This window comes from Dermacentor albipictus, chromosome 1 (assembly GCF_038994185.2).
Source record: "Dermacentor albipictus isolate Rhodes 1998 colony chromosome 1, USDA_Dalb.pri_finalv2, whole genome shotgun sequence".
Classification (NCBI taxonomy): domain Eukaryota; kingdom Metazoa; phylum Arthropoda; class Arachnida; order Ixodida; family Ixodidae; genus Dermacentor; species Dermacentor albipictus.
The window spans coordinates 95,516,072-95,537,268 of NC_091821.1; the positions used below are offsets into that span (position 1 = coordinate 95,516,072).

Sequence of the window (21,197 nt, forward strand, 5' to 3'; positions counted from 1 at the left end):
TGCTTGTAACCCCACGCCGTGTGCGCTGCGTTAAAGTCCCCCCCAATGAACAGCTGTTGCCCCTTGGCGATGTCGATTGCCCGTTTGAAGAGGACATGGAAGCGGTGCTGGCGGCATCTGGGACTGCTGTAGACGTTGAGTACGAAGATGCTATTGCGGGTCTTGCGTGGTGGAATTAATTCTACGAGAACGTTTTCGATGTCTCTGATTTTGGTATCGTGTTCGATAACTGTGTGCGCTCGCTTGACCAGTGTGGTGACGTTTGGTTTCTCCGCCTTGCCTGTTATAGACTGGTACCCCGCGAGTTTGGCGGGACCATTCGTTTCCTGCAGTATGATGACGTCTGGGCGTTCGGGGATCGTTTTCAGGTATTGTTGTAAGTGCGCTCGTTTGTTTTGGTAACTTCTGCAGTTCCACTGCCATATCGATGAGTGTCGGGCCATGCTTATATCTTGTTACATGTGTTGCGCCGCTTCCCTATGCGACGGTACGATCGTGCTGTTTGCGGCTTCTAATCTCGACAGTCTGAGGTGAACACTCTCCAGGCTCCGCTGGATGGTACGCGTGATGGACGCGATGATAGTTTCCTCAAGATTGCTGAAGCGAGCCTCGAGTGCATCTATTCGCGCGTCGCGTATCGCTGCGCGCGTGCGTTTGGGTCGTGTTGCCTCTGTAAGGGTGGGAGTGGGTCTTCGTTTGGTATCGGGGAACTCGACCTCGTCGTCCTCTATGCGTTCCTCTTCTGTTCCCTGCGTGGCCTGAGTGGTCTGTGAGGGAGCGGGCCTGCGTTTAGTGTCGGGGTATACGACTTCGTCGTCGTCTATTGGTTGTTCTTGAGTCTCATGCATGGCCTCTGTATCGGTACCGCTCTTCACGGCATGCTGGAGTTGTTGTATGAGGTCGTCTTTTTCGCGAATCTGTGTCTGCATGTGTTCTATTTGCTTCTGCAGCGCTTGTATCGCCTGTGTTAATTTAGTTACCTCCGTCTCTGTTTTAGCGGGTGCTTTGTCGCCAGCCTTCGTGGTTGGTGCTCGTTTTCCCGTGACCGCATCTGCCCAGCTCACCTTCTCGGTGGTTTCGGTGTCTCTTGTTGAGGTCCTTCTGGGGGTGCGGCTGCGAGACCGGCGTTGCTGCTGCTGCTGCCGTGGGTTTGGGGTGCGGCTCCGGGACCGGGAGCGGCCTCGGCTGCGGGTCCTGGATCTCGAGCGTGGCTTGCCGGCGGGGCTGGTGGCTTTGGCGGCCGCCTCCGCTTCCTCGTTGGCCCTGTGTCGTTCCCATTGCCTCTTTGTCACGACGTAGGGGGTCTTGTACCTTGCGCGGCAGTTGCGATCCGCTGTCATGTGTGTTCCCCCGCACAGCTTGCAACGTGGGGAGCACTGGTGGTCGGGGCCTGGGTTGAGGGCGTCACAACCACGGCACACTTTGTCCTGAGGATTGGGGCACACGTCCATGCGGTGACCGAGTCTCCCGCAGCAGTGACACATGTCGACTTGCTTGCGATACAGGGTGCAGCGAAGTAGGGCGCCGCCGTACCTGACGTAGGAGGGCACTCGCGGTCCTTGAAAGGCCACTATGACCGTCTTGGTGTTACTGAGCCGTTTGGCTGCCAGGGCGTCGGGGTTGCGGGCGTGAACGATGTTGGTGTGAATGGACTTGGCGTCCTCCTCCAACGGGATTCCCCTGATGATTCCCTTCACCGTGTAGTCGGGGGCCGTCTCATAGGCACTGACCTCGTGGCGGCGATCACCGATGGTGATGGCTTCTAGTTGTCTGTACTTAGCGGCGTGAGTAGCGTGAGGTGTACTCACGACTATGATGTTTTGGCGGTTGTTGGTGCACACCGTGTCCTCCCCTGCTTCTTGCCCCGGTACGTTGGCCGCCCGGTAAATGGCCGACGCGAGGAGCACGGTTCCGGTGGCGGCAACGTCGAGGCCTCCTCTTGGTCGTATCACGACCTTGAAATCACTTCGTGGGAGTAGTGGCATTTTACTGTTCCTGATGACTTGCTGCTTGACGTTACGCTGTCTTTGACGCGAACGCTGTCGGTCGCCGTTCGCTCCCTCGCCGGTGCGGGAGTGGGTTCCGTTCTGGGTGTTGCTTTGCGCGGCCTCGCGGTTGAATTGGGTCTTGTATCGAATGGTGCACCAACCGTTGCCTTGGAGAAACTCTTCAGGGGAGATGTCCTCCCCGTTCACTTGAACTTCCATCACCGCTCCGGCGAAGCGAGCTCCGGTGAGGGTTAGCGTGGAGCTGGTCAAAAGCCTCTGTGATTGGGAAGGAAGTCGTTTCCCACCTTGAATATGGTGCCAGTAGAATCTTGGTGACTTCCTGCACACGCTGGTGTTACATTCATGAGGTGAATGAGCGATAATCACAGCGAAATTCTTGGAAAACGGAGCCGACGTGAAGTGCGTTCGCTCCCTTCGGCGACTTCTTCTTCTCTGAATAGTAAGGAGTAATGTTTATTTTATTCGAAATAGAACATTGAAGGCAGCGGTTACTAAAATGCACAGCAAATAATATATCTTCGCAAATATATGGTAAATCCCATTGCAAATCGAGTCGAACATATTCAAATACGAATAAAAAAGAGGCATACAGAAGCAAATGTTTTCGAAAATGAGCTATTTCTATCAACTGATAGCAAGCTCATCGGTATTAAGCCCGAGCATTGTCACAAGTGAGATTCTCTTTGCAGCTGAAAGTCAACGTCAACTGTCCTGACGTACTCTCAGCCCACGCACAATGCCTCAGTGTTGCGTTTCACTGCCTTAAAGAGTTTATTTTGGTTTGGATGAGGGTCACCTGCATCTCGGCGTCAGCCAACACTTTCCTTTTTGAGCTCAAGCTCCTTCAAAGAAGAGGCAGCACAGTTCATTTCCCATTCATTCCTCCACGTGGCAGTTCTTTCTCTTCTCGTCCTCGTTCTGCCGCATGTTCGCCCCACGGACCATTTGAAGCATCTTCTTGGTCAGTTGCACAGTCAACGTCCGATTTTTCGGACTTACAAGGGGCCGCTAAAACTTCTAAAAATCGGGCAGTCCGAAAAAATGAATGCATGTCTTTTACTGCCCAAGGACTTATTACACTGATCACACTTATTAGGCATATATGTGCTCGTACTATGACAGGAGACGGCGGGTGCGCGCGTGTGTAATTAGAGAATACGTACTGTGTCCCGCGACAATTGACCCTTCCCCGCTTCACCGCAATACTTTACATATGCTTCACCACGTAACACTTCTATGCTGAGGCAAAGCTGCCTTTCAGGAACCGGCATCATGCAACGCGTTGTGCTTTCCGAGCTTCGAAGCCAATCGCGAGGATTACAGCGGCGAATTCTTTCAATGAAAAATACTGAAAATAACGGCAAGAACCTTAATAGCGAACGTAGAAGCAGCTAGGCCTCGCGTTGCCACGGTAATGGTTACGGCAGCCAGCGGATCTGCGTGCGGTAGCGCCGGTTTGACGCGGGGAGGTAATTAAAAGGGCGGAAGGGGTCTCTGATTAATGCCGTTTCGAACCTGCGATCAGGGCAGAAGTCCGGAAAATCGCATGGTGAGGGGTTCTTGCGTCCTAAATTTCAGACGTTCTAATACATTGACTCTATCGGGTACGTTGTCGCGCCGCCAAGCCGCTCGAATTATGGGGTGTCCGGAAAATCGGTCGTTGACTGTACACTGGCAACTCCTCCAACTAACGACACGGTGTCAAAGACAATTCCTTACGATTCCTCTCTTTTACTCGAGCCAGCATTAGGGTGACTTCTGTTCCCTTTCAATAAAATGACAGCTAATTTTCCCTGATAGAAGCACAAATTCCCTGAGTTTTCCCTTGGTATTTCCAGACTTCCAAGATCCCTTAGAAATCCCCGTTTTCCCAGTTTTCCCTGTTGGTAGACACCCTGTGGTAGAAAAGTTCCTGTTTTCAGGAAAGGTGATCTGACTTCAGTAGGGAACTACAGGCCAATTTGTATCCTTTTTTTTCTGTAAAGTGATTGATGTGTGGATGTGAAATAAATTTGCTTTGATTTGATTTGATTTGAAAGGCTATTCCACACTCGATTAATGCGCTACTTAAAGAAATTTAGCCTTTTGTCTCCTCAGCGATTCGGATTTCGCCAAAGGTATTCAACCGAACTGGCACTTAATTATTACTTCAACTGAAGAAATCAAGCAAGCAATAGACAGAAATCTAATTGTGGGTTCTGTATTGATCGATCTGACGAAGGCATTCGACACCATAAATCATCGCATACCACTTGTTAAATTCGAATCATTTGGTATATCTGGTCCTCCACTAAACTTTATTAGAGACTACTTGAGTAACCGGTCCCAAATCATACAGATTAACGGCCATCTCTCATCATCCAAGCTATTTAACGTAGGAGTCCCGCAGGGATCAATTTTAGGTCTACTTTTGTTTTTGATGTTTGTTAATGGTCTACCCACTATTCTTCCTAAGACCAAGTGCATACTTTACGCTGATGACACGACCATCTTTGCATTCAGTAAATCAATTGCCACACTCCAGTCTAACCTTAACACCGACTCAAACAATATTACTTTATGGTGCCAAAATAATCCTGTACACATTCATCCCACTAAAGCGACATTTATGGTGTTCCATTCCCAGCGAACTTCAATCGACGTCCCACCTTCTGTTCACATTGGCGATTACGTCATACAGGTTTCAAACAAAGCACGGTTTCTCGATGTCATCTTAGATACTGAACTAAAATTTCATGGACACGCCAGAGCACTTGTGAAAAATATTCCATTTGGCATGCACATTATCGTCAAGACAAGAACTTATTTTCCACCTCTTTGTATTTTGCTTATATTAATAGCCATCTTTCGTATTGTGTATCGTCATGGGCCAATACGTAATCTACGCATATTGAACGCCTGCAACGAGTTCAGAACCAAGCTATGAGACTAATGACTTTCAGCCCATCTGATTGTCCAGCAGGTCAACGTTTCCTAAGCTTAACATTCTCCCGTTATAATTATTCTGTCAGAAACTATCCATAATCGCATACAGGCTCATCACACGCGACAACTTCATTGAATATATTGATCCTGAACACATTACTAACAACAGTACCCGGTTTTGCCTGCACAATAATCTTCTTTTTCATGCTGTAAGGACGAATTATGGCAAGTTCACAGCTCTCTTCTTTGGCATAGAGATATGGAATTCATTACCTTTCAAAATAAAATCATCACACGACGTTCATACATTCTACGTGCGCACCAAGAAATATTTCATTCAGGAATTATCCAAATCACCTTAATTTCTGAGTTAACTATCGATATGTAAGTCATTTTGCTGCATACTTTTTGTTTTTGTATAAGTAATTAATTTATTGATAATGAAACGAGTTTCGTCCCTCATGTCGGGTTGATTATTTTTGTTAATATTCGTTGTTATTGTGCTTGTTCAGACGCTTTCGATTATTGTTCGTGTTTTTTATTTAACAATTAGCATTACCATCAACTTGTGTATCCAATTTCCTATTATAGAGAATAAACTTACCTAATTATTATTATTTTTCACCTGACTGTACTTCTTTGCTGTTCTTGTATAACAACCCTATTTATGTAATCATAGGAGATCCCCCTGGCAGCCTTTATTTTTTTTTTTCAGAACACTGAAACATCCTGCTGTAGTACTTTTACCATGTAATTCCAACATGACTGTTGTAATGAACTTGTCTTCACTTGACCTGCGGCTGCTCCTGCGCTTTCAGCCAGTGCCTCTGAGCGGGTTGAACCAGTGGCACTTGTTCGCAAAAGCCACCGATCAGACCACGGAATTTCTTTGGCAGCCGACGCTTCAAGCTGCTGCAGCAACATCAAGCCAGTTTTGCGGCAAAACCAGTGGTCCGTTTATTCGATTCACCTGTTATTCGAATTCGAAAACCGGGTAACCGGTGGGATCGGTTAGGCTGCACGGATATTCGGTTATAGAACTGTATAGCTTATTATTTATTCCTTGCATGTAACTGTGTTTTTTTTTTACAAATGTTCTATGTGTTACGAATGCTCTCCTACAAATGACCTTCAATGTTTGTTCTATGTGCAATTCAATTACTGACCCTCCCTATAACGACCCTCAAGTGAGTGTTAACAGTATGACTAAATATAATATTGCCATGACAAACTTGGTGACATTCAAGTTGCGCGCCCTTTGCATTGGGCACTGTGCACGCCGTACAGTGGTGTTGTTCAGCAACATGGGGCAGCGATCTCCGTGGCACGGGCAGCCGGCTGGACCCGGCTCGCATGCGCCACGCGCACGAGGTGTCTCGCGAGGAGAAGAGGAAGACTGTTCGAGCCCAGTTTGAGAACGCGACTGCCGCGGACTCCTTCACGACCGCAGTGACTTTTACTTGTGGGCACAATTTCGCCTTTAATAAATATTGTGGTTTTACTAACATCGTTACAATATGTATAATATTCGGATATTCGAATATGCGGATATTTGTTTTTCTGTTCTAGCACCGAATTTATTTAATTAGCTATAACTCCATGGCGCGGATGCCGTACAAAAGAACGAGGAATATTACTCCAAGCGTATGTCAACACTGCGCATGTGTTTGATTATCCCGCTTTTGAAAGCCACGCCTAGGGCAAATGCTACCGCAAACATTCTTTAACTTGCCACTACCATTATCTGCAGCGATGTGACGTACCCCGTCTCCCTTGTTCTCCCTGTGATGAAGGCACCCGCGATGAATCAAGTGAGTGATTCTTTTGGCTGAAACGGTTCGTGTAGAGATATAGCTCATCAATCTTCTCTGAACCGGGACGCCCAGCACAGCTTTGTGTCTGATATTAGAGAGCATCCTTTCTCGATCCTAGGTACCAGGGCCTCCAATATGAGTCGCCAGATGCCAGTGGGGGGAATCTGCACTGATATATGGACACATGCTGAACAACACAGCCCTCCAGTTGACGAGAGCTGGAGGGCCCCTAGCCAGATTGAACCAGTGGCACTCCATATACTGTTCAATGCCCAGCCCCGTGTCAGTCAGCTGTTGGGCGTACCTTGTTCGAGCCCCGGCTTGGAAACGCTCTGAAATGGTGGAAGGCCCGCGGAGCCGAAGTACCCCCTAATAGCACAAGCTGCAAAAAACGAAAAAAAGGAAGAGGAAGAAAGAAGAAAACGACTATTAAAATAGTAAGAACTATTAATAATAGTGATACCGTAATAACTTTAATAATAGTAGAAACGACTACCCTACGCTGAGGAAAGAAAGAAAGAAAGAAAGAAAGAAAGAAAGAAAGAAAGAAAGAAAGAAAGAAAGAAAGAAAGAAAGAAAGAAAGAAAGAGAAAAGTAAGAAAGGAAGAAAGAAACAAGTAAACTACTATTAATAATAGTAATAACGCGTGCAACAAAGCCTCATCTCCATGCTCGCAGTGCATGCTTTCAATTGCAAGTACGCTAAATGAAGTTGCTTCTGTCAGAAGCTGTCAGCTTCTTCGCATTTATCTACAAAAATGGGGCGTGCCCCGACATCTAAAAATACGAAAATTAATTTAATAAATTGGTATTTCATTTACTGTCATGTAGTTTAACCCCCCCCCTCCCCCACCCTCTTTTGTACGTTTTCTCATATTTATTTTTTATTGAAATGAAAGTAAAAGAAAGAGATGTCGCTCTATAGTGGTGACGGCCACTCCTTCTCGCATAGCAGAAACAACAATACAGAAGATATATATGTAGGAAGAAAAGGAAAAGAAACAACATCCTAGGGCCAGAAATCCACAGCACGCAGTCCTACACACACACACACAAACATACAGATATAAAAGGCGAAGGCAAGTCAAAGGCGCCACACTGAGTTTGTAAACAGAGTCACAACTCACGCACGCAGCCAACATGCTGTCTGTGATGAGCAGGTAAACAGGTGAGGAATACACACTAATAAAATAAGGCACGCACAAAGATATGACAGTCAAAAGTGAGCTTCAAAACATTATACAAAAGAGTGTAACCCACGTAATATGCGACCGCTCATAAATACAAATAATGGAAGCAAGTTGTAGGTACACTAGACAGTTTTAGTTACACGTACGCAGAGGCTTCACGTACGCAAACGTGAAAAGCCTACGTACCTTACGTGCACGCCATCTGAAACGCCTTTAGCTACACGTACGCGACTCACCCCAAGAGGGACCCCCTAGCTCCACCTATCTGGAAATGTGAGCACGGCGGTAGCCAATTCAATCCTGTCGCCGTGTTTCGATGCGAGCCGTCTGCGCGCGCGCGGCCCGCTATCGCTTGTTCGTGATCTTGCGGAATTCCCGCACGAAGCTGTCTACGTGCGCAAGAAACGCACGCAAAGAATTGAATCTCACGTACGTCCGTGAGACGCGCCCGCGCCCGCTACGTGCTACGCATGCGCACTGCTCACACGTAGAAGCTCTACGTACGCAAAGCCTCTACGTACGTGTAACTAAAACTGTCTATTATCTTACTATTCAGCACGGCATCTAGTACTCGTCAAGGATGTTTGCGTCTTCGAAAGAATGTTCGAGTGCATTTAATGCTACTCGCTGCGTTATTTTCGATGACCAAGGACCAGTTATTTTGCGCGCGAGAAAGGTAGGTGGAGATCAATGGATTGTAGCCCTTGTTGTATAGCTGCCATCTTTGCGTCGCGGGTGTGGGGCGTTCGAGGAATAGACGGCGAACATCCTCAACGTCGCTGGCACAGGAGTAAGAAGCGAAGGATGAATCCCGTCTTACGCGACATAGAAAATATTTTGTGTATGCTGTCCCGCGGTGCAGTCGATGAATTACTGTCTCGATACTTTTCCAAAGTTCTACATCCAGCAGGTATGTTAGTTGGGGTCCACTTCGTGAAGAATCGATTCCTTAGTGTTTTCATTAAACCAGGTTGACATTCACAATTCTTTCTTTAGTACTTTTATTATGCGTTGCGTATTTATTGGTGATAAACGGATGAGTTTAATTTCTGCATCTTTATGGGCTGATTTACCAACGAGTCAGCTAATTTATTGCCTGCAATACACCAGCATGTCCCGGGACCCACTGCAATATCACTTTATATTTTCTTGCAGTAGCCTGCGCTAAACTGTTTAGTATTGCGTACGTTATCCCTGAGCATGATTGGTTGTTGTTATTTTCAAGACATGATAAAGCCGATAAGGAGTCCGTACAAATTACCCACTTTTGTGGTGTCTAGTTTTTCTATTGCACCTTTCCCGTCCCCCAGTGTAGGGTAGCTGCCAACCAGACGCATTTCTGTTTAACATCCCTGCCTTCTCTCTTTTTTTCGTCCTAGCCGACAATTAGGCGTACTCTACCTGTAAGGATCGTGTAACACAAGCTGCAGTCGCACTGCCTTTGATCACAGAACTGTCCGTGTAGACGTGAACAGTGACTTCATACATAACAAATAGCAGGTGTAAAGCTAATTGTTTCACTGCTAGCGTGGAAATGTCACTTTTCCACTTAAGACCTTCGTTTGACGTTTATATTTTCAGCGCCTGTAGAAGCCATGCTGACTAGCAGGGTTCTGAGTGCCAAAAAATCGATCGTGGAAGTCGTGATTTATGCTCTTGAAACATGGCATGTATCTGAGCACCCAGATGGCTCTCTATCATTGAAAGAAGTGGTTGCGCAAAATGCTGTGAAGTAATTCTGAGCAGAAGCCGGCATGTTTCCAGGCTGTGAATTAGGATGAAATCTAGTTGCCGCGCTTCTGCAGTAGTGAGGTGGGGACGGTTCTAATATTGTCTGTCCACTCAGAAGACGATCATCTAGTTTCCTGAATGCGTTGGACATAGAGTGTTTTGTACTTCAAACTGAGGACAGTGGCACAATAGGTGGTCAGTGTTCTCCTACAGCGGCAGACATCACAAGAAGAACTGTCAGCCATTTAAATCAGTGCTGAATAAGCTATCGTGAAGGCAACTCCTGCTTAACAGAACCAGGGGACTCACTGCTTTTTTACAGCGAAGGTGTATATGGGTAGCCAATTCGTCCATCCATCCGTCCGTCCGTCTGTCGTATGTACGCTGAAAACTCCTCCAGCGCAACCCCATGCACATGCGCGAAAAACACAATAGAGAGAAAGAGAGGCGCGCGATTGGCTGCGCCAGTAGTGACGTCGTTGCTCTCCGTCGCCGCCGAGCGCGCCCGTAGCAGTTTTTCACCGGCTCCGAAATGGGTAGGCCACGCGACGTACGTACTCTTGAGGAGCAGGCAGCTTTCGATCAGCAACGCCACGAGCAACCAAGAACGAGCTCGTCTGCGCGGTACCGATGCTGCAGCCTGGGCACAAGAACAAGCTCGTGCAACCGAGAGCAAACAGCAACTGTGTACTGAGGATCCGGCAACCTACTAAGCCGTCATTTAAGGAACCATTGGGATTAACCCAGTGATAAACACCGGGTCCGCACGTTTCAGCATGGTTAACCATCAGTACGGAGGGCTTAGGCGGTGGCTTTTCTTTTTGTGTGTGTGAGGCCATTTGTATACACTGCGCAATATATTTTGCGCGAACACAGCAATCACACTTCTTCAGATCTCTCAGATCTCTACACTTCAGGATTTCAAGGTTATTTGGAGCCCCAGATGAGTACTTTCCACACCTTTTGTGCTTTCGATGGCAATGTTATTATTGATAAAAATAAGAAAAATAGTCCTCATTTGTTCATGTTATCACGGGCATTCTACTTTGTTGAGTCAACTTCAGGAACAAGAAAGTTCGCTTGTACCGGGTGTCCCCGCTAAAATTAGAAGCTCCTAAATATAAGTGACATAATATACGATTGTGAGACCTACGCCGTTCAGTTAGCAGTCTTCATCCGCCACCAAAGTTAATATTGTGGGGTAATTGCCGGCCAACTAAATAATCTTATTTAAAAATTTTTAAAAAATTTCATTTGAGGGCGCAGCTTCCAATGACAAAATAATTGTTGTGTCCTAAGGCAAAGCACTCAGTCATTTTCATCGCGCTATGTCAAGCGCATTTGGTGGTTGGTAATAATTTATTGAATTGTCCGACAGATTTTTGGCGACCCGGGCTCAGGTCTCCCACGACGGGACGTCGAGATCTTGTCTCAGCGCCGCCTCGCGGGCCGGCTGGACGGCCAATTCTTTTTTTTTCCGTATTTTGATTATAGCGCGCGAAATCGGAAAAGTGCCGTGTTATTGCGCGCCATGCGCGTTGACAACAGCGGTCCCAAAATTGGTTTGAAGAAACTGTGCTTTGTCTCAGAAATCAGGTGCAACACTGTGGAAGCTACACGCAAGAAGTGCGGGGACGAAAATTTAGCACTTCCCTCATGCTTCGCTGCGCGCCAACGGCGTTTGCTCGCGCGAGCATGCACGTGAGGTTGCCGCTACGGGCTGCTAATAAAACACCCCGAAAACACCCGTGTACTTAGAGTTAGGTGCACGTTAAAGAACCCCAGGTGGTCAAAATTTCCGGAGTCCCCCACTACGGCGTGCCTCGTAATCAGAAAGTGGTTTTTTTCACGTAAAACCCCATATATTATTATTATAAAACCCCCCGAGAAAAAGCGACGCAAAGCAAAATGATCTAAAACAACGCATTAGCAGCCGCATACCACGGTTTGTTTGTTTCTAAGGGTGATAACTTTTTTTTTTCATTCAACGTGGAACCTATACTATAAAGAAGAGTTTCGCAGAATCGCGGCCAAGAACATCCATTTTCAAGTGCGAACGCAGCCACTGCAAGAAGCCTCTCTACCTTCCGCATCGTTACACTTGATGTCTGAGTATAACTCCACTCCTTGCCTGCATGGCAACCGCCTGGTCATTGCGATCGGGTGCAAGCGTTGAGTGGAACACACAGCTCGCGATCAGCGGAAACCAGCACTGGCAGTTTGCCACTTCTAGATGGTTGCCGCATAGAGAAGTGGTTGCCAAGTCAGGCAGTGAGAGGACTTCATTAAGGTCGCTTTTCGGACCACTGGTGTCAAGGTTCGTGGATGCGCAATCACGCCCACGGCTTTGTTTCGCGTGCTACGAGTGAAGCGCGGAAAAAAAATATTTACGCCCGGCATGGACTGAGTAGGTTCCATGACGTAACAGTAAAAACCACGTTTTAACTTCAAAAATTAAACACTAGTTCATTAATGTTCTTCGATTAGCTGGACAATTAGCACAGAATTATCCTCGTGGAGGAATAGGAGACACTGCAGTCCTCTAATCGTATATTGTGCCACTTTGTTTAACGGCTTGGCTAACGTCAGCTGGGACACCTTGTATAAGAAAATTAAAAACAGCCGTGAGCAGATTTGTCCCTTAACAAGTTAAATCAGGTAAGAAGTCATGAGCTAACCCGTCATGAGCTAACACGCAATCTCTGTCGTAAATGGTAATATCGTAAATTTACACAAATCCTTTGCTCGTAGATTAATGAGCATCCGGCTAAATAACTGTGTGTAAATTTGCGCATCGTTGACCTCCCTACCTTTCCTTCCTTCTTTTCATGCTCCTCCTGCTTCACTCTTCTTGACGTTGGTCTTTATGTAGTTTTGTTGAAAGGAAATTAGCGCCACCTGTAAGAAAAAAATTTCATAGCGAATGAAAGACGCAGCCTGGTTATTGTTTGGCATTGCATGATAACAGTTCGTTAGCGCCGTCGATGAGAGATACGGCCCTACAGCGGTAGTCGTATGCCTAAGAACGATCGTGCATTACCGAACAGAGAATACCGGAATAATTATTAAAGAGAATTGCACGGCGTTGCTGCTGAAGTTACCCACAATGAATTTGTGGGTAACTCTATAGGGCTGAGTCGTTGACCGGAATTATCAGAGTAATCATCGAAGCTCTATATTTTATAGATAACTAAATCACGCAGTATAACCATGCACGCGTAAGGCCGAACGCTATAGTATACATATCTGTTAATGAATAAAGTAACCAACAGGTGCGCCCAGTCATCAGTGGCGACGCGTCTTATTCAATTCAGCAATTAATTATTTCTGGAATTTGACGTGCCGAAACCACACTCTGGTTATAAGGTAATAGGCGACTCGAGATTAATTTTGACCACTTGAGATTCTTTAACACGCACCTAAATCTAAGTACACGAGCGTTTTTGCTCGTGTAAGACGGCGCGCTTCCTCCCCGCTTTTCACCCTTTCGTACGCAAGATCGAGCCGCGATCGCCGGCTCACCCTCGCACGATTTGACTCGGACATACAGCATATACGGCGCGCGGCGACAATTTTATCGCCATTGGACTCTATAGGGAACCTCACGGCGACGGCAGAAATATCCGTATAATTGCTATAGCAATAAAACACGCCGCACGCACGTTGGCACGCGCTGACAGATTCGTACGTCTCTGGTGTTTTCTTCTTTTGTGTGTGTTTTGTGGGCGTCCGCCAAGCCGGTTCGCCATGCCTGCATGCGAGTTGTTACGAGGTTGGATGTGTAAATCGCATGAAAAAAGGCAGTGGGATACGCTTTTTTTCTTCACTCAAGAGACGAAAAGCGGCGACAAACGTCGGTGTTGGCAATGCACGCGTCGCGTCAATTGCCAGCCGTCAGGCGCCGACGGAATATGCGCATTTCACTTCGTCCCTGGTAAGTGCGATTCACTGGTGAGCGCCATTGCACGTATCTACGCTGGCAAGAATAAATGTGAACGTTTCCGCCGGAGCTTGAAAAAAAATAAAAACGCTGCTCGGGTATACGCAGCTTATGCGCAATGCAGTTGCATTTTATCGGTGGTTGCGCAGCTTTTTATTAGAGGCGAGTCACATATGTAAGCATGCGGCGCTTCTCCCGCAGATTGAATTTCATGGACGCTGTTCTGTGCGTATCGCTAGCTAGGTATATATGTCGGCGAACGTTTGGCCAACGCTCCGGATCGTTTTTCCAGCTGTCTATGAGGAGAGGATCGCAACACTGCTCGCCGCAAGCGAAAAGCTTTTCGACGTACCCCTTAAAGCCGATCCACACGACGGACCAAGTCCGTGGGCCGATCGGTCACGTGATGCGACGTCACGGCCCGCCGCGGTCCGGTCCGGCGCAGAGCACATCCACACGGCGGACCACCATAGCAGACGGCAGAGTGGACCAACCAGCTACACTCTCGGCCAGAGTGTTATCATTGTTATCATTCCGGCTCGAGTACCAAAAAGCCGGGAACTGCTCAACGAGGCATACAAGATGAAAAAAACCTCCTCGTCACTCCAAGAGGACACGGTGTTTAAAAAATATATCTGCTGCACGCACGTGTAGGCGGAACGGCGGACATGAAACGACTGGCTTGACTGGCTTTTGCTGAGCCGAAAACTAGATTGGATTTGGCTGAAGACACTGTTGCTGGACAACATTCGTTGGCTAAGCCAAAATCACTGCGGTTTGCATGCGGTCCGCCGCCAATACGGAAGCGGGAAAAGCCTCGGCGATTTGTTGGACCGCGAGGGCCGTGGTCTTGCGCGGGCCAACGGCGGTACGCACGAACTGGTGACGTCCTATCACGTGATGCCCTGGACCGCGGTCGGCCTTTACGGGCAGCTTCTGGTAGCGAACTCACGTACTCGGACAAATCCATCGCCGCAGATGTCGTGGCAGCTATGGCGCGAGGTAAACGTTTCGCCCACCAGCTATTTGCGCTCGCCTCGCACTTCGCTTTGCGCGTGGTCTGTGACGTTACGCTGCTTCCGAAAGGGAGAGGCCCATAAAGTGAACGGCGGGCGCAGGTAAACGCCCCAGTAAACGCGACGGAAATACGCGGGCATGCACAGTCCGCGATACCATGCATTACTAACAAAGAACAGATGAAACACATACGACCGATATGTGTAGTAACTCTTATATGCACAACGCAGACCCGCATTGAAACATGATGTTCCGTGCCGCGACTTCAAACACAAAGAGAGCAGCAAATTAGGGGAATTTTCTTGTTTTTCGCGCAATAGTTTTTTTTTTCGCTTATCATAAATTACCGAACACACGCATTTTATTTCAGCATTTAAACTGCTACGGCAAGAACCAGGAGCTAAATGGTCGTAAAAACAGAAACAAGAAGGTGGCTTTACTTAGGTGCTCCGGGTTTCAGCCAGCTGCTGGTTCCTCATTGTGTCACAATAGCTTTGACGCCAATATGACACAGCCCGTGAGCTCTCGGTTCCGTTGCCTGCATCGCACGACACATGCTTCCTCTAATCGCATGACCAGCCGTAACCACATAGACAAAACATGCTTTAGAAACTCATACTTCAACAATAGCTCGTATAATTTTTATTATTATTATGCGCTAAACATACTCGGATGACAAAACACAAACAGTTTTGTGCAAAGGGAAACGAAAATAGGAAAAAGAAAGAGTTACTGAGTCTTCTGCGATGAGCACATGTCGGATGGCGTAGTTGGCAGTTAGTCCGGACGTCACATGTGTCGCGAAACTACTAAGCAACCTGCTGCAGCTACGTTGACGCAGATGGGAACCCCGGCTGCGAGGACGTGTACTTGCTGACTGCTTTCGTTCCCTCGGAGACGGCATGGCGGGCAAGCTCACCGGGTAGCAGCAGCCGCGTCACGGTCTGGATCTCGCGCGCCGTGACAGTGCTACGTCGGGAACAGATGGAAAGCTTCGAGGCCTCTTCGCCGATGCGGTCCAAGATGTCGCCCACGAAACTGTTCATGATGGCCATTGCTTTGCCCGAGATTCCAGTGTCCGGATGAACTTGCTTTAGCACCTTGAAAATGTAAAGGCTGTAGCTCTCACGACGCCGACGCCTGCGCTTCTTGGCGACGCCGTCGATGGAACTCAATGCAGCTGGTTTATGTGCCGCCTTGCCGCTCTTCGTCCGCAGCGCCTGCTGCTGCTTGGCTGAAGCCGCCATCTTCGTCGCTACTTTGGATGACATAGCCACCGCCGATAGATTGAAAGCGTGGAAGCTGCAGTGACCGAAGAACGTCAGAGTGTCAGCCGTCGCTGGCTGCGCTCCTTTTATCACGGCCGTTGTGCTCTAGATATATACTCTCGCGGGCGGCCGCGCGCTATCTTGATCGCTTCATGCTCCAGGGCCACGTGACGTGCAGCGCCGTTCACTGCGCTCAGCAGCCAGGGCAGAAGCTCACGTCACCACTGAGACTATTGTCTCCTTTACCTGCCATGTAAAGTCGACCACAAAAGTTCAGCACTGAAGGATTGAAGCACAAGCACTCATACATCGCTCATCATTACTGCAATGACCAGGCCCAAGGCTCCCGAACCCCTTTCGTGCATGTTAGCACAGTCAACAGAAGAAGTTTTAAGAAAAAATTATGGGGTTTTACGTGCCAAAACCACGTTTTGATTATGAGGCACACCGTAGTTGGGGGCTCCGGAAATTTTGACCTCTGTGGTTCTTTAACGTGCACCTAAACCTAAGTACACGGGTGTTTTCGGCCCCATCGCGGCTGCTGAGCACGAAAGCGACCTCGTGCTCAGCGCCCTAACACCATAGCCATTAAGCAACCACGGCGGGTGACAGAAAAAGTTTACGGACCACGCGAGCTCGTACCAAACTGCCTCTCCGCGTCAGCGGTGCGAAACCTACTGTCAAAAGCAGCATTAGACCGGGAATAAATCCTTGCTTACCATCGGCATGTAAATTTTCTGGGTCATACTAGGTTTTAATGCATAGGCATTCTAGGGTTATACTTACCTCGGACCATGAGGCAGTTCTGTCATCAGCGCGCGTCCAGTCGACGCCGGGATTCGAAATAGACTGTGACGCGCAAACAAAAGAGCTCACCTCTATGGACAACTACCGCGCAGATCACTCAATCTGAACCTGGCTGAATCTGACCCTGACAAGCCGAGCTAATAGATGAAAGGGGCCTACGTCGAAGACTACCGTGAGAACCACTTGGATTCCCAGATTGCTACACGCTTGCGCCATATGGGGTGCGAAGGTGCAACATACACTTTTAAGCAAAATTACACCCTTTGGATCGTATCTTGCCACATAACAATAGTCGTCGTCTGTTTTGTCCGCATTTCCTTTCTTTAACGTTGCGAGCCCGAAACTTCCAAGTCACGAACGGCATGCGCGTTATCATCACGACAGAGCACTCTCGACAGGAAAGTAATGAGCGCGGCGTTTTCAAGAAAGGAAACGCAAGCAAGACAGATAACGATTATCGTTGTGTGGCAAATATACACCCAAAATGGTGCAACTGTTTTTATAGTGCTGGAAGCGAAAGCTTAAAGTCCCACCTGCGCTGAAGTTCTGATTAGGTGGGGTAGTCTTCCCGGCTTCGGGTATGCGCTTGACAAAACTTGAAAGCACTATATAGGTAGTGACTGCCTTTGAAGGCGTGCAACATGGTAGGCTACTGCTCGGTGCCGCAGTGCTGGACGTACGCAACGAAGCTTGGTGTCAGCCTTATTAGGCAGATTTAGTTGGGCGTCCGCGACCACCCACGTACGCAGCGCGTGAGGTTGCGCGCGTGTAGCGAAGCGCGCGCGCACGATACGGCAATAGTGGGCCGGACGCAAAAGTCGAGAAGGGGATTGTTGCCTTGCATGCGTATACGAACCAGTAGTGTGCTACTCAGCGCCGCTATATGCCCTTCTGAAGCTGTGTAGCCAATATCAGTCGCCACGAAGTCAAACCACAAGCCGGAGTCACATCTTCGGCAAGAGCGACATCGAAAAACGCGCTCTCGTGGACACGCGAGAACGTCCCGCAAAGCCCGCAGCGGACGCAACGCAGCTTTTGAAAAGCTGCGGACGCATGCAAGATATCGTGCGTGCTCCTGCGTACCGCGCATGCGCACTGAGGCCTCCGCGGCTTTGCTGCGTACGCAGAGCTGCTGCAGACACCCAACTAAAACTTTCTATTCACACCCGCAGGACAAGAAGTTGCGTGAAGCTTGGATCGCGAAACTTAAACCGTCAAGCACCCATTGGATAAACTCGGGTGTGCAGCAGGCACTTTCGCGAAAAATATTTATGATACCGCGTCGGAGCTGCGATGTCGGGTGAGCAGCAGAAAGCGCGCACTGAGACGCTGGCCCGTGCGCGCTGCCCGGCTAATGTCATGAAGCTATGGTCTATGAACATGTGATGCTAGATACTGGTAAATTTATTGTGGTGGAAAGGGAACGGTAAAAAGCCTGGCATATGCTCATCCTTGTGTAGCACCAAACAATGTATAATGTAGTGGATTGTGAAAAAGCAGCAGCGATCGCCAAGAAAATCGATAAACATACAGTGCGACACAACATGAGAAATAATAATATCTAAACGTGAAATACTTTAGAAGAAAAGAAAAGAAAGAGATTGAATCGTCGCGATGGAACATCACAACCCATTGGACCACAGATCTCCAGCGAATGTTCAGAGGACATACTACAACGAATGTTTTGATGTCTGTCGGATATCCACAGAAGTCCCAATGATGTACTACGGATGTCCGTAGGATTGTCCGGCTCAAAAGAAAAGCACATCCAAAAAACGTCCATCGTACGTCAAAATCGGATATTCGGACGTCTACAGGTCGTTTGAAGATCATTCATTGCACCACCAACGTCCTACAGGTGTCCAGCAGAGATCCGAAACAGGACATTCGAACGTCCCTAGGACATATGTAAGCCTGTGGACCATTCTTTGATGTCCATACCTCCCCACCATAGGGCCGCTTCGACGTTGAACTTCCACTGAATTCTTTGGTTCGCAATGTAAGCCTGGAAGTCGTCTTGTCGTAGTACTTTCCATATTTTTTGTAGCTCCCGCGACGTTCTCTTAAAGGTTAAAGCATTGTCGGAGTAAATGGTACTTGAGAGTCCGCTTCTTGCAATGAAACGCCGGAATGCCAACAAGAACGCAGGTGAAGACATATCCGAGACCTGTTCCAAATGCAATGCTCTTGTTAGTGCACATGCATGCGAAAAGTACGATGTACAGTTTCCTGTGGGAGCTCTCGGATGACTTCGCATAGAATGGTCCGCCAAAATCAAGTCCTGTAGTGTTGAAAGGTTTCGTCCTTTCGACCCGGCAGACTAGAAGCGGCGGGTACGGCGTCACAGTGGGTTCCGGACGAAAACGGACGCATAGCAGGCATCAATTGATTGCTTTCTTTGCCTCTTGTTGTGCTCTTGGGACCCAGAATCGTTCGCGTACGTTGTGTATCGTCGCCGTTACTCCTCCATGCATGACTCGACGATGGGCATCCGCAAATACAAGCTCGGTGAAACGATGTCGACTTGGAAGTAGCAATGGATGCTTCATGTCTCGGCTGTCTGTGAGGTTCTGTAGTCTTCCTCCGACGCGTAGAAGCCCGTTCTCGTCGAGAAATGGGTGTAGTTGTGTTATCCATGAATTACTGGGCGGACCTTGCCGTTCCAGCAACCAACTCCTCTCCTGAAGAAACGATTGAGTTTGAACTTGCCGGATCCAATACCTCTCAGCTGCCAATATTTCTTCAGCAGTGATAACTGCCGCTTTTTTAATCTTGCACTTAACGTTGGAGACAAAGCGCTGAACCCATGCTGTGACACGGAGAAGCTTGCGCAGTGAACTGAACTTCGTGGCGTCTAGCAGTGGGGTTAACTGCACTGCGTTTCCTGTAGAGGGAAGCGTCGTTGGTTTTGTCGCTGTTATCCCTAGGATGTCGTTGATTTGGGGCAGTGAATGCTTCACAGCTGGCCATTTTTCCGAGTCCTCACTCAGCCAAGCTGGTCCTTGCCGCCAGTCTACTTCGGCAGCTAGTGCGTCTAAGGAAACACCTCGGGTCAGCATATCAGCAGGATTAGTTTCTCCTGGACAATACCGCCAGCTACACTCCGAAGTAATAGACAGAATTTCTGTCACTCGGTTCTTCACAAAGACGTCTAAACTCGAAGGCGCTCGCTGTAACCATCCAAGAACTATGCTTGCGTCAGTCCAAAGAAAACATTCAGCTCTTAGCATTAGATCTCCGCAGGTTTCCACTATATATTATAACAGCCTGCTTCCTGTTAACGCACCCATTAGCTCTATTCTCGGCAAAGATAGAGCTTTAAGTGGGGCTATCCTAGACTTGGCTACGATCAGAGGGCTAGCCAGGCTCCATTTCACATCTTCTACACGAAGGTATACATGCACAAGCTCCGTACGCTTTTGTGCTTGCGTCGTCGAAAACGTGTAGCTGAAGGCCATGCGGTTCTGCAAATCCACTCATGAAGTGAAGGGGAACGTTGACTTTCGACAAATGGATCAATTCGTTTCTCCAGTCGTGCCATTTTTCCGCAGTGCTATCAGGAAGATCTTCGTCCCAGTCGACCTTCGAAACCCATAACTGCTGAAACAGTATTTTTCATCGCACTACGTATGGTGCGAGAAATCCTAATGGGTCGTAGATCCTCCACACTGTCTGGAGCACAAAACGCTTAGTGTCCTTTGCCTTCTCCAAGAAAGTAAAAATGTTTTCCGGCTTGTAGATGAAGGCGTCTGTTGCTTTCGACCAACCCATCCCTAGCACTCTCTCGATATCCAGCGTCCTCATAGGCTAGAGGGGTAAGAGCATCATTGGAGTCGAACAGTCGTTCTAGTTGCCTACAGCTTGAGCTCCATTTTCTTAAAGGCGTACCAGCATCATTCATCAGCTCTTTCATGCACTTGTAAAGAGTCGCTGATGCTTCTAAGTCATTCGCTCCGAAAATCGCAGCGGCGTGCAACGACAGCTTAAGAATGACGATAAAACGGATCATCAGCAAATAAGAGTTGGCAGAACGATGTCGTCAACGTGCCGAAAATGCTCGAAAACGTTACACGGACATGCAAAAAGGTTTATTATATACAAATAAACCCATCCTTTCCGGCAGGTGCGATTAGCCAGTCCCTGAGCTATCGGCGGCAGCCATTTTTTATTCCTTTCGGAATGGGGCAGGGCCGCTATTTTGTAGCGATGTCTTATGCCTTATTCTATGCTATTCTTATCATCTACCACACACGGCCGCCTGATCCCGTTGATAATGTGGGCAGACCGTCGCTCTGACCACTGGCCAAGCGCGAAAGGCCTGAAAAAGCATAGAATCGGAAAAGGCATCGCTACAATATACCGGCCCAGTCTGCGGCTATTCAGAAGAAAATTCAGCTTTGTTCGGCATATTAATGCATCTTTAACGCGTACACGTCAATTTGACGCGGTGAGTTTTTGCGGTTCTGTTACGTCGCGTGACAGGCAGGTGAAGTGGG

The 21,197-nt window shown here is 48.1% G+C and overlaps 1 protein-coding gene across 1 annotated transcript; it reads right to left on the reverse strand.

Moving 5' to 3' along the window:
* Positions 1–455: 455 nt before the first annotated feature.
* LOC139048818 (uncharacterized) lies at positions 456–12,517 on the reverse strand. Its single transcript, XM_070523596.1, has 3 exons — positions 12,480–12,517; positions 7,053–7,130; positions 456–2,441 (listed from the first exon to the last, which is right to left on the reverse strand). Exon 3 carries the CDS (start codon positions 2,205–2,207, stop codon positions 456–458), a length of 1,752 nt encoding a protein of 583 aa, XP_070379697.1. The 5' UTR covers positions 2,208–2,441; positions 7,053–7,130; positions 12,480–12,517.
* Positions 12,518–21,197: the final 8,680 nt, after the last annotated feature.

What these genes read in the sequence shown, in the direction of transcription:
- LOC139048818 (XM_070523596.1), bottom strand. Translation starts at nt 2,207, where the DNA reads ATGGAAGTTCAAGTGAACGGGGAGGACATCTCCCCTGAAGAGTTTCTC.